Source organism: Chelonoidis abingdonii, chromosome 5, assembly GCF_003597395.2.
Source record: "Chelonoidis abingdonii isolate Lonesome George chromosome 5, CheloAbing_2.0, whole genome shotgun sequence".
Lineage (NCBI taxonomy): Eukaryota > Metazoa > Chordata > Testudines > Testudinidae > Chelonoidis > Chelonoidis abingdonii.
The window spans coordinates 5,751,514-5,771,316 of record NC_133773.1 but is presented as its reverse complement, the minus strand read 5'-3'; the positions used below and the strand labels follow the sequence as shown (position 1 = coordinate 5,771,316).

At 42.8% G+C, this 19,803-nt stretch overlaps 1 protein-coding gene across 14 annotated transcripts in view; it reads right to left on the bottom strand.

The window, feature by feature from the left end:
• The window catches only part of EPHA5 (EPH receptor A5), a 404,174-nt gene that overhangs the window by 90,605 nt on the left and 293,766 nt on the right, over positions 1-19,803 (bottom strand). For 13 of the 14 annotated variants that reach the window (XM_032805223.2, XM_032805216.2, XM_032805221.2 and 10 more), the window contains 5 exons: positions 17,691-17,752; positions 15,312-15,521; positions 13,372-13,521; positions 3,633-3,826; positions 340-495 (listed from right to left, as the gene is read on the bottom strand). In XM_032805223.2, the coding sequence (XP_032661114.1) occupies positions 340-495; positions 3,633-3,826; positions 13,372-13,521; positions 15,312-15,521; positions 17,691-17,752 (772 nt within the window). Of the gene's footprint in view, positions 1-335; positions 496-3,632; positions 3,827-13,371; positions 13,522-15,311; positions 15,522-17,690; positions 17,753-19,803 lie in introns of those variants that run through there. The other variant, XM_032805225.2, reaches the window with a different exon arrangement.

Genomic DNA, 19,803 nt, shown 5'->3' with positions numbered 1-19,803 from the left:
TTTTAAAAAAAAAAAATAGCAACCCATAATAATCCCATTGCTATTATGCCAGAGAATGGTTTGTCAGTTATTCAAACTCAAGTGTAAATTTATTTTAGTAAAGGAGCCAAGGTATTGGCTGCAAGCACAGTGACCGTAAGTTCAACCCTCTCATGCATTTGTTATCATCGACACAGGCTATAAAAGACGAAGCTTCCTTGGAAACTGCTGACTGCGCACAACAGTTAATTGCTTCCCTTTTTCTTTTCCCTTCCCCTAGATCTCTCTACTACATTTAAATCAATGTGTCTTCTCCCCAACTCCAACAAAGCCAGTGAAAACGATCAGAAAACTACTCACTCCAAGGTCACCTGAGCCACGGCATCCATTGAACTGTATCCATTTTCCATGAAGATCTCCGTGTACCGTCCCATTTTGATGGCTTCCAGCCATTCACCTACGGATCTGTAGGTGCCACTTCCCAAGGGGCTATGTTCTACTAATAAATTTGACACTCTAAAACAAACAAAAGGTCAATTTGAAGATGTGCCCAACACCAATCATTCACTTAAAATGTTTTTAGATTGCACTTTCCTAGATAAACCGGATACTTGTGCCCTTAATTACATCAAGAGTTGCTTAGTCATAGAATCAGTTGCGTTAGTCTGCTTACTTACACATGGGAGTAAGTATTGCTCAATATGAGTAAGGGTACCAAGGGTAGTCTAAATACTCCTGTCAATGGGAGTTTTCCCATTGATTTTGGTGTGAGCACTTAGGCCAGCGCTGAAAGCTTTTGGAAATCCTGCCCTTTAAACTATTTTACCAGCAAAAAGAAGAGATGAAAGCATCGGACCAGATAAGCAAGAATTTGCACAGATCACAACCTGCCTCTTTATCTGTTTACATTATTCACTGCAGCATTACTCTTCGCACCATTCTTTTGCTTTCAAGAGCACAAAGGAGAAGGCCTCAGAAGAACAATGCTGTTAGCACTTGTCAGTAGTACTGCTCATTTGTAAGGAGGCTGCCTTTCTATGTGGTCCCGGCTCCTAGGAGTAAACTGCTCAAAACTGCATACCTTCAGGACCTCAGTTTTGTCATTCTCCTAAATCAAAGTGTCCAGAGCCCGGAAGCCAAAATCTATTTCTAAGCACGTCAGGAGGAGGAAGGCAAACACAAATCATATTCCCCAGTACTGAGAAACCAGACTGGTCTGTGGTTAGAATATAAATGCCTGATTCTGCGAACTCAGACAAGATTCTCAAAAAGTGCCCAGCACCCAGCACTTCCAGTGATTTCAGAAATTGATTAAATCAGGCCATGGACTCAGGAGGTTGGCTTTAGGCACCCATTTAAAACAAACAAACAAAATTATAATAATCTTGGCCTATTATTCAAGTAGCTTAGGTCATGGGAGTTGTTCCACTGAAGTCAACAGAACTATTTGTACTGTGTCTATCACAGTGAGGTCCCATTCTTGGTTGATCACTAGGTATTACTGCAATGTAAATGATAATCCCTAGCTCTTATACAGCGCTTTTCAATAGTAGACCTCAAAAGGAGACCAGTATCATTATTCTCATGTTACAGATGGGGAAACTGAGGCACAGTGGGGTGAAAGGACTGCCCAAAGTCATCCAGGTGAGCTGGGGATGGAACTCATGCTTTCCAAATACAGGTTAGTGATTTATCCACTAGGCCATGCTGCCTAATAATAATATAGCCCTGTGGAATGCTATCCACAGGTATCAGCATTTGCAGGGTTGAGCCCTGAACATGTAAATTCAATTCAAATGTACCTGACTGGAAGAACATCCAGGATATTATATTATTTAGCACTTCAGGAATCTTCATATATTTTATGATCACATTAGTATTATTTGTTAACTTAATGGCTATACTGAAGGGTCCAATAAAATGTAAATATTGCCAGTAACAACAGCATAATGCTTTTACATGACGTTTTAAACACAGAAGTGATTCAAATTTTCTTGCTAATCAGAACAAAAAAGTGGATTCTCAGTATTAAAGACATGAGGAATCTACTGCTGTGCACACATTGTAATGTCACTGTTTCCTCTTGTATTTGTATTAATGGGACATTTTTAATACAGAATATGTTATGTTTGAAAACATCATTTAGTTCTGCATTGCATTTAACTAAGGATTGATTCAGTAATGTTCTATTATGGATACAGAATGATATGGGTAAAGGGAACTTGACCACAAAAAAATGGCTGTTCAGATACACTATTCTCTTTGGCAATACTCACATTAGTAGATATTAGCAATTGTTTGAAACTGTAAATGCATTAACACATCAGCAAAGGGCTTAGCACCTATAAGACATGGTTTACTGACAATTTTTACTTTCTCTAGTACACTCTGATACAGCAGTGCATGAATCACTACACAACATGCCCCAAAATGATTATTCCAAACTGAAAATGAAAGAGAAAAGTTCCACATTTTATGCTATCATAAACCGTTTTTATGCAGATGTGCTAGGAATGACATTACAACTGATTGCTAATAAGATTCATTCTCCAATAGCTTCCTCAGAAAGTTAATGATTCATGGGAAGAAGCCTGAAGAATCATGCCTACTTTGTATCTAAAAATGACATGTACCCCAATAAACAAATATTGCCTCATAGGTCCTTATCTTCAAACGTATTTAGGAACCTAACTCCTGGAGGTCTGTGTCTAACTTTTAGGATCTGGGCTATGGTGCCAACTGAACTGTTCCCAACATATTGCTTATTTCCAGACTGTTGCTACAGTTAGTCTCGTCAATATAAATACTTTTGTAATATCCTCCCCATGATGAAAATTCAACTCTTACAAAGTCAGGGCCAAATCCTCAGCTGGTGTAAATCAGTGTAGCAGTATAATTAAGAAGTAATATAAGACTGCAGAGGAAAAATGCAATGCACCCATAATTAAAAGTTATTCTTCCCAGGCTTCTGCCATGGTGGTAAAATTGTTATCTGAGATGACTGGTTGGCAGGAATTTACCAAAATATTTATCCTTCTATTTCCTACCACGTTGACCTTAATTGTAGGCTTGCATTTATCATGTTTCATACTAATATTGCATGCTGGCTCTTAATATTTTTTATAAAATTGTGCACCTTTTTTTTGGAAACCACATGGATTTATGAGTGTTTCATAATCTGTTAGAAATGGAAGCAAACACTAATGGACTTCCGAATGATTGTGGTAGGTTATATCAGGGTAGGAATGCATCTGGCTTTACTAATCCCCAGAATTTGCCCTAAAGGATTTCTTTCCTATTCATATTACCAGGATAAAGTCAACAGAGAGATCATTTGAGTGATGTTTCATATATACTTTACAGGCCAAATCCTGCCCTCCCTTTCCCTGGGCGTAAATCACAGCTGAAACTCAAGCTTCTCCAAGACAGATCATGATAATTTCAGAATAGATGCATTTATAACGTGATTGAATTGGTCATGTATCTGCCAATTTAAACAGAAAGAGATGATTTGGGAAAACTATTCTGGACACAATGAAGCTTGTGGTACATCCTCCAGGGTCTGCACAGATTGGAGAGTGAGAGCTATTTCAGTGCCAGGGTATTATGACATGAATCATGCATGGAGAAATGGAAATGGCCTGAATTTATACCTGCTCGACGCATTAACCAGTGTCTTCAAGCTGCTCGGGTTACGGATGAGCTTGTCCAACATGCTGACAATTTCGTCAAATTTGGGCCTGCTGTTCCGATCTTTCTGCCAGCAGTCGAGCATTAGCTGGTAAAGAGCAGCCGGGCAGTCCATGGGACTTGGCAAACGGTAGCCCTCCTCCACAGCTTTTATCACCTAGGGGAGACAAAACAAGAGAGTGGGTTGTTTTCTTGTGCCAAATGCAAATTGTTTTAACTAAAACACTTCATGTTCATCAATTCATCCATCGTTTCTTACCAAAACACACCACAGATCTCTGTCAAACATGTCACTGCCCCCTGTATCTTTATTAATCAGGAAAGGAGGGGTTGAAAAATTAATTTCCATTAACTGAAAGAAATTTGATGAAGATCCTCAGCTGACGTAAATTGCCATAGAATCACAGATGTCAATGGACCAAATCCTCCACTCCGTTTAAATCTATAGGCCTGAGATTCAGCTGATGTACGTTGCTAGAATTCCAGTGAAGGCAGGCAATCGCTTCGTCAAAGTCAATGGACCTACTCCAGTTTACACCAGTTGAGAATCTGTAATCGATCATGTTTATCTGCTCTTGAATTCTGAGAACAGCAGCATATATTCTTTTTAGCAATTTCTCGGAAAAGAAAATATATATTTTTTAATTTAAAGGCATGTGCTGGACCACACTTTTGTTTTGCAACAATAAAAGTCCACCTTTATTTCAAACCAGACTTTGAATGCTAAATGATGGATAGATTCAAGGCAGAGGCAGCATGGCCATCTCATACATCACTCAATAACGTTGGGGTCTAGTCATTTGTTATTGTGTACAAATTTCTACCAGGAAATGAAAATGCCTGCATGATGGTACCTGGCCAATAAAAGCAGAGTAGGATTAAAATCCATTGATTTTAAATGGAAATGTAGAAAAATATGACATGGCTCTGTAGCTAAAAGAACAGTTACAAATGTGTGCTTTCTTGTTTCCTTTAGAGTGAAAAGACATGAGAACAACACACACTGAGTGCAGAACAGACCTTTTTTTTTAAAAAAAAAAATGAAGACAAAGTAATCAAATCCATTCTGATTACAAAACAATTTACTTTCACAATTTTGGTGCATTTATTAATTGAAAGTTATGAGGTAAATTTTTAAAAGAGGTCAGACCCAGCAGCTCCTAATTCGGTATTGTGACAAAGTTCCTCCTCTACCTTGGTGGGTCCTGTGCTTATTGGCAGATTTGCTCACCTCAGTGATCTTCCCCACAGTCTGGGTCAACTCCTCCTGTGTCTCATCAGGAGTTGGGAGGTTTGGGGGGAACGTGGGCCGCCCTCTACTCCGGGATCCAGCCCACGGCCTGTGGTTGCAGCTGTCTATAGTGCCTCCTATGTAACAGCTGCTGACAGTACAACTCCCTAGTCCTTCCATGGCCTCTCAAAACCTTCTTTATCCTCACACAGGCCTTCCTCTAGTGTCTGATACACTTGTATCTCAATCCTCCAGCAGTAACATCTCACACTCAGTTTCTTGCTCCAGCTCTCACCACCGTCCTTCTCTTCTCGGGCTCCCCCCAACTTGACTGGAGTGAGGTCCTTTTTAAACCCAGGTGCCCTGATTAGCCTGCCTTGATTGGCTGCAGGTGATCTAATCAGCCTGTCTGCCTTAATTGGTTCTAGCAGGTTCCTGATTACTCTAGTGCAGCCCCTGCTCTGGTCACTCAGGAAACAGAAAACTAGTCATCCAGTGACCAGCATATTTGCCCTCTACCAGACTCCTGTACCCCACTGGTCTCGGTCTGTCACAGTATCTAAACCAATCACTGGATTATCAGAAGAGTTCATCTTTTATTTAGGCACATATGGTATGTGACTATTCCAAGATAGCCTTAACGTCCCTTCCTGCATACTCTGTGCTCTTAGTCCTGTTGATTCGAGAGGTCGGAGGTTGCTGCCATTGATGGTGAATATTGTGTGATAAACCATGGTGTTCTGATTGCGTGGATTTCAAAGAATACCTTGCAAAAGAGTCTCTGTCATTTTAACACCCTGCATGACTTATAATTACAGATATCTAACACCATTGTTTTCAAATACAGTCAGTAGTTAGCAAAATTGTTCTTGTAATCTTAATCCAGACTGCGTTCATCTGTGGTAAAGGCAATCAGGCAGACCCACTACAGGCAATCATCATTATTAAGAAGGTTACAAAATGCAGGTCAGGTATAATACCTGAGTTTGCTGATACAAGTCATCTCACATTGCCATCCACCAGGGAACCCTGTCTACAGCTGGTTGGGAACTTTTTGACTAACTGATTTTTCATGGGAAAATGCTGTCGAGACCAAAACTTTTTGCAGAAAGGTATTGATTTCAACATGAGTTTTGTCAGGAAGGACATAGAATTAATGGTAAAAGTAGAGAGAGAAGGGAAAAGACTTTAAGAATAGCCAACAGCCTGGTGGTTAGGGAGCTCTGCTTGGATGTTAGAGATCCAGCTACAGGACCGTGCTCTTGCTAATCCAGACCAGGGCCTGAAACATGGCTCTCCCACATTCCAGCTGCTCTAACCACTGGGATTCTGGGGCTCTCTTTTTTGTTATTTCATGACAAAATTTGAAATGTCTTGGATTTGGACCACATCAAAACAGAAACAAATGCTGAAACCTCAAATTTTTCAGGAATTGGAATTTTTTTATACCAGCTAGAACCTAGTCCTGCACCAGTTGGAATAGCCCCTTTCATTGGCAGCACTGAATCCCCCAGGAGGGGAATGAGGCCATCAAAGCTTCTACCAGCCGAAAATTTGGTGCTATCAAGTCTTCTAAGGACACATCCTAGTGAACAAAATTACATGGTGCATTGTATTTTCATTGGGTGCTGGTGGGTACTGAGCACTTCTGAAAATGCAGTCCCAGTGTCTACATCAAGTAGACCTTTTAAGCCCAAATGAAGACCCATCCAAAGCCCTTTGATGTCAATAGAAAGACTCTCATTGACTTCAATGGCCATTGGAGCAGGTCTGTGATTCTTCTATCCCATTTAGGCCAGAATTAATGAGTGGTCTTGTTCTGTGATAATGGTTTTGTTCACAGCACAGTAAGTAGGCCCAACCTTCTTCTGTTATCCAGATTCTCTGCTTTTTGCATCATATTTCTAGTTTCTCCTTGAGACCAAATTTGCAACCATTGAATAAAATCATCCCATGTGGCATGGGCAAAGGATCATGTAGTGCCTAAGTACTCTACCTGCACGTGTATTTATAACCCAGGGGGCTCCTCCTCCAAGATATACCAACAAGAACATAGTAGCAAGATTGGTAGCAGACAAGCTGGAACCAGTACAGAATAGATCTGAACCACATCTGCAGTGAGGCTAGGTACATTTTATATTCCTGGCACTAACATCAATAAAGCAAACTCAATTTAAAGGATGTTGTCGATTCTGGCAAAACAATGCCAATGGTATCACAACACTGTAAGATGCCATGATGCTACGGCATTTTTTTTCATATGCAGATATTCTCAGGCATCCAGTATGAGAAAGTAGCAGCAGCTAGAAAGGCTGTGGAAGCAACCACTGTATGAGGGCAACACACAATTTTGTTCACTAACACATGCACCCTTTGATGGGTCAAACATTTGAGCTGAGAGAAGACTTGAGGGCCCTAAGACACCTGTAATCATTGCTGTCCGTTTACAGAGCAATGCCAGTTGGCTCAGGGCTGCTTGGTGGAGAATGAACTGAGATGGCTTGTGCTAACACAGGTAATATATTTAACCCAATAGTTTCACTAATTTTAAAGCCAGAAGCAACCATTACAATCATTTAGTCTGATAACCTGCATAACACAGGCCAGAGAATTCCACCCAACAATTTCTGCATCAAGTTGACATCTTGTGGTTGACCTAGAGCATGGTTTTTAGAAAGACATCCAATTTTGATTTAAACATTTGATTTGTAGCCTTCTGAATAACAGTGACTGCCCATATTGATTCTCCCTATACTGCTGTTAACAAAGAAAAAAAACAAACTGAATTACAATTAGAAGAACAATTTTGCTAACCACTGACTATATTTTCAAACAATGTTTTTTAACTGGCTGTAATTATAAGTCACACACCGAGTAAGAATGATGGGAACTCTTTCACGAGTTGAAATCCATGCAATCAGAGCACCACGGTTTACCACATAACATCTACCATCAACGTCAGCAGCCTCTGACTCTTTGGCCAACAGGGGTGGGAGTTGAGTATATGGAAGAGAGGAGGCAGAAAACACTCTGAGAACAGTCACATACCACAGTGGGAAACACCCTTGAGTTAAATTTGTTTGTTTACTATGATCCTTTCAGTTGCCAAGTATATGCAATATAGGCGCAGAGGTAATCCAAGCAAAGCTTGGACAGGAATCAATGCTCATTTCAAGAGCTAAATCTCTTATTAATTCTCTAATCTGCATGTTTTGAAGAGCCAGACTCATGCACCTCTTTTCCAAGATGCATTTGTGAACTTCATTCAATGTCCAGCAGGATGTAGCTAAATTAATTTTCTCCTTTTTTTTTTTTTTTTAATAAAGGGTTCTAGAAAATGTCCATGTCTGAAATGTTCACTATCCACAAGAGTGATTCCTCTGGCTTTGGGGTGTTATCTTGCTGACTCCATATTGAATCCGAGTTTATAGCTTGGCATTTACCTAACATCTGTGGCATCTCAGTGCATTTGTATTAAAGCCAGTTAGAGCTGCTTACTGCAATGGCAGAAGAGACAAACTTGGGACCAAATTTCTGCATCCTCTGCATTGGACATGGCAGAAAGTTTGTGATTAGATTGGGATAATCCCCTGGTAGGTGTATGTAGCACCTTAAGAGATGACTAAGAGGGGATACGATAGAGGCCTATACAATCATGACTGGTGTGGAGAAAGTAGATAAGGAAGTGTTATTTACTCCTTTTCATAACACAAGATCTAGGGGTCACCAAATGAAATTAATAGGCAGCAGGTTTAAAACAAACAAAAGGAAGTATCTTTCACACAAAGCACAGCCAACCTGTGGAACTCCTTGCCAGAGATGTGAAGGCCAACACTATTACAGGTTCAAAAAAGAACTAGGTAAGTTGATGGCAGATCGGTCCTTCAATGGCTATTAGCCAGGATGGGCAGGGATGGTGTCCCTAGTCTCTGTTTGCCAGAAGTTGGGAATGGGCGACAGGGGATGGATCACTTGATGATTTACCTGTTCTGTTCATTCCCTCTGGTGCACCTGGCATTGGCCACTGTCGGAATACAGGATACTGGGCTAGATGAACCTTGGCCGCTCTTATGTTCTTCATGGTAAATTTTCTTTAAGTAAGGTAGCAACTGAGATGGGGAGACTTAGGGGTATGGTTGCTCTGAGTCAGCATCTGTCTGCCTGGCTGAATGCTTTCTCTGCCCTTTTTGCTACGTGTGACGGTAAGATACTGTCTTTGCTTGGATGTTACCGCTGAGCAGAAAGGACAGATAGGATTATTCTGTACAGCAGGTGATCACACACTCACTTATGGTGACAGAGGCGCTAGATAAAATAAGGGAGAAGCAGGAGTCTCCAAAGGAACTTTTACAGTCAATATAATTGCTAACACCAAAAGGACAAGACCATTTTATTTTAAACTTTGGGTCTCCTGCTCCCCTGTGTGTGTTGGGGAGAGGTTGCCGCCATGGAGAAGGAGAGTTTTGCCCATGTGACATGCTCCCTTCATCCCAGAAGTCTCTCTGCAGAGGTGGAGCAGGTAGAAAGGGGGCAGTGATTAAATGCCTGCTGGTCTCTGCTAGAGTCTTTCCAACCTGTTTCACAAAGTTCCTAGAGCCAGAGGAGCTGTATTTTTCTTCCACGTTGTGAAGCCCCCTTTAGAACTGCCTTTGAAGCCTAGCTCCTGCATTTGGTATTAGGCACCTAAGTAACGGGGCCAACTTTTCCAAAGCAGCTCCCTTGGAGGATAATGACGGACGCTGAACCCTCTCGAAAGCTTGTCCCCTCCTTTAGCTACATACCGAAATGGAAGCTGAGCCCTTCTGAAAATCTGTCTCCGCTTGTGGGTTCTGAACACTTTTGAGAACGTAAGGTTAAGTGAAGCATGCAATTGTCATGAAAGGCCCCGTAGTGTCTATGCATTACCCTACAGTCATTAATCACTTGACCACATGCTTCTCCTTATGCAGACCCCCTGCTTGGTTCAATGTGCAGGCTCGAGTGTGTGCACAGAGTGAGGCAGGATGCACTAACTTATTTTTAAACAACTTACCAAGGCTGAAGAAGACAGCAGCACACAGCAAAATTCCTGCTGTCACTTCACAATATAAAATCATTTATTTCCCCGATGAAAATTAAATTGATATTCTGTCTATCCATCACATTGATTAATTACACCATACTATATTTTATTACATTATTTTTTAATCTTCACTGAATACTACCCCGCCCCCTCCATTCACTGTGGACTGGGTCAACTCCTGGGTGTTATAACAGCATAGTCAGGGAAGTCAATAAAGCATTGCTGATTTGCATTACTTGAGGACCTCAATCATTTTCTGACCTGCACACTGAATTCATTCCCGTGCAGCTGCTCCCCGTAGAGCACAGAGATCTTCATGCTTCTCTCAGAAGCCCTTGCTAACTCCCAGTCAGATGTCTCAACAGAGGCAGTGTACAATCAAAATCCAGGGTATACAGGCCCATTAAGGGTATAACCTGCTCTGAATTACTGTTGTGAGTATGAGCTCCTTTAAGGCCAGGCATTCAGGGTGCTTTGTAGTCCTGAGAGACAGCACCTGACTGAGTTAAGGCATCCGGTGGGGAGCAAGCAAGGGCTTCTGGGAACAGCAGGCTACATACAGCCCTCTGTGTGCTGAGGGGAGCAGCTGCTGCTGTTGTCTGTGGGCTGCTGAGTGTGAAGGTAACCAGGGCAAGAGAAGCTGTGCCACCCAAAGGTGGGGAGGGAGAACTCTTCACTCTGGGCAGTGGAGGGGTTGGCTTGAACCCCAGCAGCAATGGGGTGAAAGGACAAATTTTGCTTAAGACTTCTTAGTCTCTGGTAGCATCTTGTGTTTTGACCAGCTTGTGGAAGCCTGCTGTTCTTAGTGACACTCCAGCACACATGCTTCCAGCTGCCAGAGAGATACACATACCTGCTCACGGTGGGACTGATGTGACAGGCAGGCCTTGTTGTGGCTCTCTGCACATGGGTGGTTTCACCCTGACAGAGGCAGGGGCCCTGAATCTCAGGGCTGGCTCCAGGGGTTTTGCCGCCCCAAGCAGCTATTAAAAAAAAAAAAAAAAAGCGGCAATCGCGATCTGTGGCAATTCAGCGGGAGGTCTTTCGCTCTGAGTGGGTGTGAGGGACCCTCCGCTGAATTGTCGCCTAATAGCTGAATGTGCCACCCCGCTCCGGAGTGGCCGCCCCAAGCACCTGCTTGATAAGCTGGTGTCTGGAGCCGGCCCTGCTGACTCTGGGCCCAAGTCTGCAGAGTGGTTTGAGTTACTTTAGAATAAAAAAAAGCTTTATTATACAGGCAAGCTACTGCAGTAAAAGTGAAACAAGGTAACCATTTTGGGCCTATGCAACTTCCATTTATTCAAGTTTCCTTGACTTAACCAGCAGTTGGATTGGTCCCTTGGATTGATATCCCTGGACTTTTCTTTAAACTCCCTGAAAACGACAGGACTTGAGTTTGCAGCATTTAAATGAAACGTTTTGCTTGCTTTAGTTTTACGCATCTCTCTCATCACAGGGATAAAATTATGGTGCTACAGCTGGCATACGTTCTGCAGCGACTAAAATGTGCCAATCTGATGGTACATTGATTTAAAACACAACCTTGCAGGATATTGAGCATTCTTGGTAAACACTCAGCACCTCACAGGCCCAAGCATCTGTTCCATTATTGTTATTTATTTGTATTACCCTAGTGCCTAGGACCCCAGCCATGGTCCAGGACCCTTCTGTGCTAGGTGCCGTACAAACAGAACACAAAGACAGGGCCTGCTCCAGAGACTTTACAATCTAAGTAGACTCATAGACTTTAAGGTCAGAAGGGACCATTATGATCATGTAGTCTGACCTCCTGCACAACACAGGCCACAGAATCACACCCACCCACTCCTGTATCAAACCCCTGACCTATGTCTGAGCTATTAAAGTCCTCAGCTTGTGGTTTAAAGACTTCAAGGTGCAGAGACTCCTCCAGCAAGTGACCCGTGCCCCACGCTGCAGAGGAAGGCGAAAAAAAAACTCCAGGGCTCTGCCAATCTGCCCTGGAGGAAAATTCCTTCCCAACCCCATATATGGCGATCAGCTAAACCCTGAGCATGTGGGCATGTATAGCCCTAGCAAAGAGTGTACGGCCCTATTGCGCTAGGCATTGTCTACGTACGATGAGAGACCATCCTGATTTAGGGTAAGTCTATATTACCCGCCGGCTCAGCAGGTAGTGTTCAATGTATCGGGGATCGATTTATCATGTCTTGTCTAGATGCGATAAATCGATCCCCGAATCGATGCCCGTACTCCACCTCGGCAGGAGGAGTAAGTGGAGTCGACGGGGGAACTCCAGCAGTCAACTCACCACCGTGAGGGAGGCCAGGTAAATCGAACTTAGATACTTTGATTTCAGCTACGCGAATAGTGTAGCTGAAGTTGTGTATCTTAGTTTGAAACCCTGCCCCCCGCCAGTGTAGCCCAGTCCTTAGACTTCAAACTCTTCAAAGCAAACAAGACAAAGGGTTGGAGGGGAAAGAGCGATGAAGTGTCATGCTCACGGTCAATGGCAGAGGCAGGAAGAGGATCTAGGTTAAGAGCCCTATCCATTACCCCACATCATCTCCTTCTCTCTCAGACAGATCTCAAAAATGAAGCTATACTTAGGTAACGTTGTTTTCACTTTTTGCTGATTTTTTCACCCAAATTTCAGACCATTCAAGTATATGGAAATATGGATTATGTTAAGAAAATCCAATCCATGACATTAAGTAGATGTGTTTATGTTACTAATAAATTAGTCTCAGTGTAAATGTGAGCTGGCTGCTAAAGTATGGCAAGGTAGTAGAAAATACATATGCATACATATGTATATGTACTATTCATGTACAGTTCATGAAATAAACCACAGCTTACACTGCTTTTATTTTAAATACTCTCACTTTTATCTATTTGTTGCTTTTCTCCTCTCGTCCCCCAATATTAACCTCAATATTTACCCAGAAAACCGTGAAATTATTTTTTTCGTACTGATTTTTACTAATTTTTTAATTTTTATAATAAACATGATATATTCCCAGTAAATTTTAAATGAAATAAAAATGGAACCCAAAGGGCTTTTGCTATAGTTGAGTGGATGAGTTTGTAAATGTAGCTGAAATTATGTCATTTATCAATATGCATTCTTTGGCAGACCTTCATCTTTAAACATAATACTGATGGACTCTGATAATAACTGCATCAGTGGCACTACAGCAAACTGTCAAGGGAGACAGTCTTTACTCCGTACAGACTTACTTCTCTTTATGCAAAGCTTGTTTTGAGCTGCGGCATAAAAGGGCATTCAATAAAAGAAATTTCAGGGGGAAAGCAAAATCATTTCACTGGGCTTTTTAAAAGCAGCTGTCACTTTCAGACTGAAAGCACTGTGCCTGTTCTGTCTCTGATAGCAAGAGTCTTGTCGTACAGTGGCTTTGGCAATACTTACATCTTGATTGGTCATCTCCCAGTAGGGTCTCTCTCCATAAGACACTACTTCCCACATCACTATCCCATAGCTCCAGACGTCGCTGGCCGAGGTGAATTTGCGGAAGGCGATGGCTTCTGGGGCTGTCCATCTGATCGGGATCTTCCCTCCCTTGTGTGAAAAAAAGAGAAGGGGGAGGGGGAGAGAAAAGCAACATTTCTTAGAGCATCGAGGGAGATTTTTTTTTTCTGTTCCTGAATGATGCTGGAAAGAGATGTAGAATTGTAAAGTAAATCTGATTGGCAGCATGAGGCCCTTCTCCATATTATCTCAGCCCATAAGCATTTGGAGCTGACTACTAATTGGCTGACCTGAAGAGTTGTTGTTTAAATTCCATTTAAATGCTGGAACACGTTTAGCAGCCACATCTCCATTATGTTGCGCTGGTTGGTAGGAGGAAAAGCCAAGCGCTCAAGCAATCGATACAGTGAACTTTCAAGAGTTTCTGACAGCAAATGGGGAAGGAACAAACATCTTAAAAGCTCTAGGTGACTCTGGTGTAATGTGAACGTCATGCAAATTACAGGTCAGGGAGCTGGATTTTATTTTACAGATCTTTGACCCCAATCCTGCAGTTGGGTCCAGGTAGGTGGGCCACTGAAATCAACAAGGTTCCACATGAATGCAAGGTCAGCCAGTGCAAACTTGATTGCAAGACAGAGGCCTGCGTAAGAGATGAGGAGGCAAAATGAGTGATCAAAACATCAATGATTCCTTCTCTCTTTAATTATTATTGATTTTTTGTAATATTTCTTGCATAACTAACATCTCCCTGCACAATCTAGGGATTTCAGATTTAGGATTTTCTCCCTGCTTTCTAATTTTTAGGTGTTTAATTTTATGCAAATTATAATAATACTTTAATGATAATATAAATCATCCCTAAGATTTTCAGGATTAAAAAGAGGATATTAGTCAGGATTTAAAGAATTGTTTTCCTTGAATTATATCAAAATAGGCCCTCCTTTGAAAGCCCTTGCCCCCAGAAATGAGCTACATGCAAGGCTAGGGGATATTCAGGGAACCTCTTCAAACAATTTTTACCTCTGCAAAAACAGTAAAATTTCGGGTATATTTTCAGAAAACCTTATTCTCACAATTTTTCTTCAGGAAGCATTATTAGTTCAAACCTTAAACCAGTGGGGGCCAGATTCTTAGCTAATGTCATTCAGCATATCATAACTGTTTATCCCAGATGAAGATCTGGCTCCAAGAAACCCTTATATGCCTAACTAGGTTCTGATCCTCCAGTGGACAAGTAGACTCCAGTTGTCAACATTTTTCCAGGGTGAAATCTCCAGATAAGGTGGTGGCTCTGAGTTACTGGAGGGTTCTGAGCACAGATGGTGAATTTATGTTACATACAATATGATACTTTAATCATATGTGTAAAAAATTACATGTATATGTTGATGAATATGAGCTGAAGCTATGATAAGAGGATTCCATCCAACTGTCACTTACAAAAGGTCTCATTCTCACAAGGTTTCCAGTACATTTTCAGTACTGGTGGTATATATTAACATATTTGATAGATATGATGAATAGGTCTCCCTGCATCAGAGTTTATGGATGCCCTAGCCTGTTTGCATGAAGCTCTGTGGGATTTCTTTCAGTGGTCTGTTCTTGATTTTTGTTGCCTGAGTTCGAGGTGCCTGCCTCTAACAAGTTCTGTCTCGATGAGCAAGTCTACTCTGGACCTCCTGAAACATGGGATGGGCAGCACTCTTAGCCTGTCAGTCACATGGCCAATGTAGGCACCTAAGCAAAATGACAACTGATGGACACTGAGCCCTTTTCAAAATCCAGCTCCAACTGCAAGCGTGAGCACTTCTGAAAATGCCACTTGGCCGTATCCCTCATTTCCTTTAGTTCAATAGTCCAGTATCCCCAGAACCTACCCTTGTTGTGTACGCTGCTTCAGGGTCATCTTCTAGGACTCTGGAGAGCCCGAAGTCAGACACTTTGCACACTAAATTGCTGTTGATGAGGATGTTTCTGGCAGCAAGGTCTCTATGTACGTAACCCATGTCTGACAGGTACTTCATGCCTGATGCAATGCCTCTCAGCATCCCAACCAGCTGAATGACAGTGAACTGCCCATCGTTCTTCTGCAAAGATAAGGGGGGATTTCAATCACAGTGCGCAGTGTTCTTCACACCCTAAGTTACACACATGCACAAATAACGAGTCAGGGGCAAGTCTCATGCAAAGGCAAATAGAGGAATTCATAATTAATGGCCATGATGCTCCGGCCCAGAGGCTCCTGAGAGCGTCATTGTTTGGAATAGTGATCTCTAAAGACTAATCTAAGACAACAGAGTTTTTAACTCATGATTAGGGAATTTCCTAACGTAACACATATAGTGTACACACATATCTATGTAAGCAGGGTCAGAATGAATTCTCCCCTGGCAGCTAGCTAGGAAGGGGAGAGACTTCAGGAGCAAACTGTATTTACATGAACACACATACTCTGCTTAGATATCCAGCAGATAGAACAGTGTTGCTCAAAGTAATCCACTTTGGCCGGTGCTGGGTTACAAATCACTTTAGTACTGAATGCAGGGGTAATGAAATGCTATTATCAATGGTGCTGTCACTATGGTATGAATAAAGGGGAGGAGAACTGTGCTTAACCTGTCCCAAATGAGGGGGTCACCCTCAGTTGAAAGGACCCCAGTAAGCCAGGGGCTCAAATGCCAGACCCCTGTGAAAGGAAGAGGGGTAAGGACTCTCCCCAAGGGTCCCCAGTCTGATTTAACCTGTTTCTCCCCAGTGTTCAAAGAAAAGGTTAAATAGGCTTCATTAGGAGCCTCTTTGTTACTTTAAATGCTCAATCAGAGTTGAAATCAGTTGTGGTGGGACTGTGTGTCTGCCCAGCCTGCTAAGAGCAAAAAATCACTAGGGGCTTGTCTACACTGGCACTTTACAGCGCTGCAACTTTCTCACTCAGGGGGTGAAAAAACATCCCCTGAGCACTGCAAGTTTCAGCTCTGTAGAGTGCTAGCGTAGACAGTGCCCCAGTGCTGGGTCCCCGCACCCCTCGTGGAAGTGGGTTTTTTATAGTGCTGAGATAGCTCTCTCCCAGCACTGGTGCCACAACTATACAAGCCACCTTAAAGCAGTGCCACGACCAGCAGTTTAACATTGGTAGTGAAGACGTGCCCTAGAGACTGACCTGCAGAGGTAACAGTAGAGACGCAGGTAGCAACCGAAGTTGACTGGCTGACAGGCGGCAGGCAGGAGCGGCCTGTGAGAGTGGTGAGCAGGTGGCTCACAAGGCGGCCAGCAGAACAAGCAGTTTGAAGGATGGCCTGAGCAGCTGGCAGAGTGGCCTGCAGAATGAGTGGCTGGCAGGGCAGCCAGCCAGAACAAGTGCTCAGATGGCGGAGGAAGGAAAGTGCCTTCTTCCCCGAGTGGGAGGTGAGCTCATACAGATGCATCTCTGAACCCTGGGTCCTCATTGACCAAGGAAAGCCACTGTTAGTGGGGCATGGTAAAGGGACTTTTGGTTGTATAACACAAGAACATGAGGTGGAAGGCACTGCCCCACGCACTCTGGGGTGAGTGTCCTGCTCACAGTTTTATGGTTATGAATCCTGCTTGTGTCATTTTCCCTAATTAATGTCAGGTAATTTCTCTCTTTTCATTAAAAGTTTCTTTTCTACACTCAGACTCTATTCTTGTGAGTGGGGGGAGTATTGGTTCTCAGAGGCGCCCAGGGTGGTGTGTAATTTTCCCAGGTTACTGGGTGGGGGCTCGAGCCGATTCTGTGTTGTATGGTTGAAAAGGAACTCCTAGATATTGAACCAGCCCTGGTTGCTGCTGGTTCCAGCTAGCAGAAGGGTTACATATGTAAAAACCCCACAGATGACTATCCCTCCGAGTCAAGGTTGTAAACAACACAGATCACATGCAACCCCCTCCTCGCCCCTGTGTGTCTTGCCCACATGATCTAATCTTCACTACTGACAAAGTGTTATCAAAACACATGTAAATCTTTACTCCACAGGGTCATTTGGAGGGTTGGTGCCAAAATGCAGTTGTGTAAAGGGAGGCATGAAAACCAGGGCTTTCCGATGCAGAGCTCCTCACAGAAAGAAAAGGGATGCTTTGCATTTTGCTGTTATTTTATTTATTTGTATTGTGGTAGACGGAGCTAGGACTTGGGGAGCTGTAACTCCACCAGCACTTCATAGTATTTCCCAGGGGGAATGACCTTTACAGGAGACCCCATTGTCCTCCAAGGAAAACCATCTGAGCATTTTGAATCTTACCTTTAAAAATGTGTCGAGAGAGCCATTCTCCATATACTCTGTCACTATCATTACTGGCTTACCTGAAAAAAGGAAGATCACAAGTTTATTAGCTGCAATTCATCTAAAAGAAAACCCCCAGAGTTTGTCCACTCTGATTCTTAATGTGCACACACAGCCATGTTGAACCCATCTGTCAGTCACAAACATGTACAGATACACAGTGAGAGACAGTCCCTGCCCCAAAGAGCTTCCAGTCTAATTAGACAAGACTTGCAACGGGTGGGATAAAGGAAATATTGTTATTCTCATACTAGAATACTAGAATGGGGAACTGAGTCACAGCCAGGTTGGATGATAACGTCACACAGGGATTCAGGAGAGGGGCCAGACATTGAACCAGATTATGAGTCCAGTCCAGGGCCTTAACCACCAACTCAGCTTCACCTTTATCCTTGAGTGAGCTGAAAGCCTGTGAAACGTGCTCTGCCCAAAGAAATCCAGGTTCCATTGCACCAGATGAAACTTCCCAACCATTGTGGGGAGCTAAATAGATGGAGGAGGAGAAGAAAGCAGAGTGGCACTCTTGTGGATGTTGAACTGTATGAGATAATGAAGAACCTCTGCAAAGACCTACCAAAACTGGCACAAAAGGGAGGAAGTAGAACTTCCAATCACAACCCCCAAACCCTCTCCAAGCACCAACCCAGGGCTGTGCGAAGGAATGTCATCACACACACGGATGCAAAAATGTACTACGTGAGGTCTAAATGACGTGACCTCTCATACAAATGGGCAATATTCATTCCAGGTGTCATTCCAGTGATGCCAGGGGGACAAATTTGGCCCGATGATTTGTGCTTCATCATGAAGCCTATGGAACTCATTGCAACATGATTTTGGTGCCAGGAACATGGTGGGATTCAAAGAAGGATTAGACACTTCTACGGATAACAACAATATCCAAAGTTAAAATAGCAACTACATTTAAAAAAATACTTTGGAAGCGAATACCCTACGCTTTAGGGTTTAAACCAATCTCTAACTAGTGCAGACAGACCATCATAACTGCCTACTGCGGGTTTTTTGTTTGCTTGTTTGTTTTTTGTACCTTCTTCTGAAGTGCCAGGTGCTGCCCACTGTTAAAGATAAAATACTGATGTATTAGACTACAGTAGTGTTTCCCAAACTTGGGACGCCACTTGTGTAGGGAAAGTCCCTTTCAGGTCGGGCTGTTTTATTTACCTGCTGCGTCTGCAGGTTCGGTCACCTGCGGATCCCACTGGCTGCGGTTCGCTGCTCTTGGCCAATGGGGGCTGCTGAAAGCGGAGGCCAGTATGGCCCTCGGCCCGCATCACTTCCCATAGCTCCCATTGGCCTGGAGCAGTGAACCGCGGCCAGTGGGAGCCACGATTGGCTGGACCTGCGGACGCAGCAGGTAGACAAACCTGCCTGGCCTGCCAGGGGCTTTTCCTGCACAAGCAGCATCCCAAGTTTGGGAAATACTGGACTATAGGATGGACAAGCTGACTCAGTACATCCGTTTCTATGTTTAAAAAGAAGTGCACCCAATTACACCCAGGAACCCTGCTGGAGTTGCAATTAGAGCCAAACTTTGGCTGTGGATGTTAAGTATACTCTCTACTGAATATGGTAACCGAAAAAGGAAGGTTTTTCTCCAGATACATGTACTGAAAATATGGCCTAATTCAGGGAGGAAGAAAAAAGATGATCCAAACAAAAGTTCAAAGAAGACTGTGGCCTCCAACAGTTGGTAGGGATAAGAATGTTTTTCCAACTCCATTTGATTAATTTTCATGCCTGGATCATTTTAATGGTAACTATATATAGTTTTTGCTCAGTTTTTATATCTAATTTCTCACTAGCTTGCTACAATGACATAGCACTAATTAGTGTGGCTTGCCTCAGGCCTTGTAAAGTCAATGAAATCTTATAAAGAACATGTACATTATTTTTTATTTAAATCAATTTCCTTTAACTAGCATGAAGCACAGACAAAAGAGAAACCATCAATTATTTCTAAACTGCATTACAATGACTCACGTAGAAATGATCAGCTAAAGCTGCTGCATGTCATAATATGATTATCAAGGTAACCGCTCTTAAAATAATT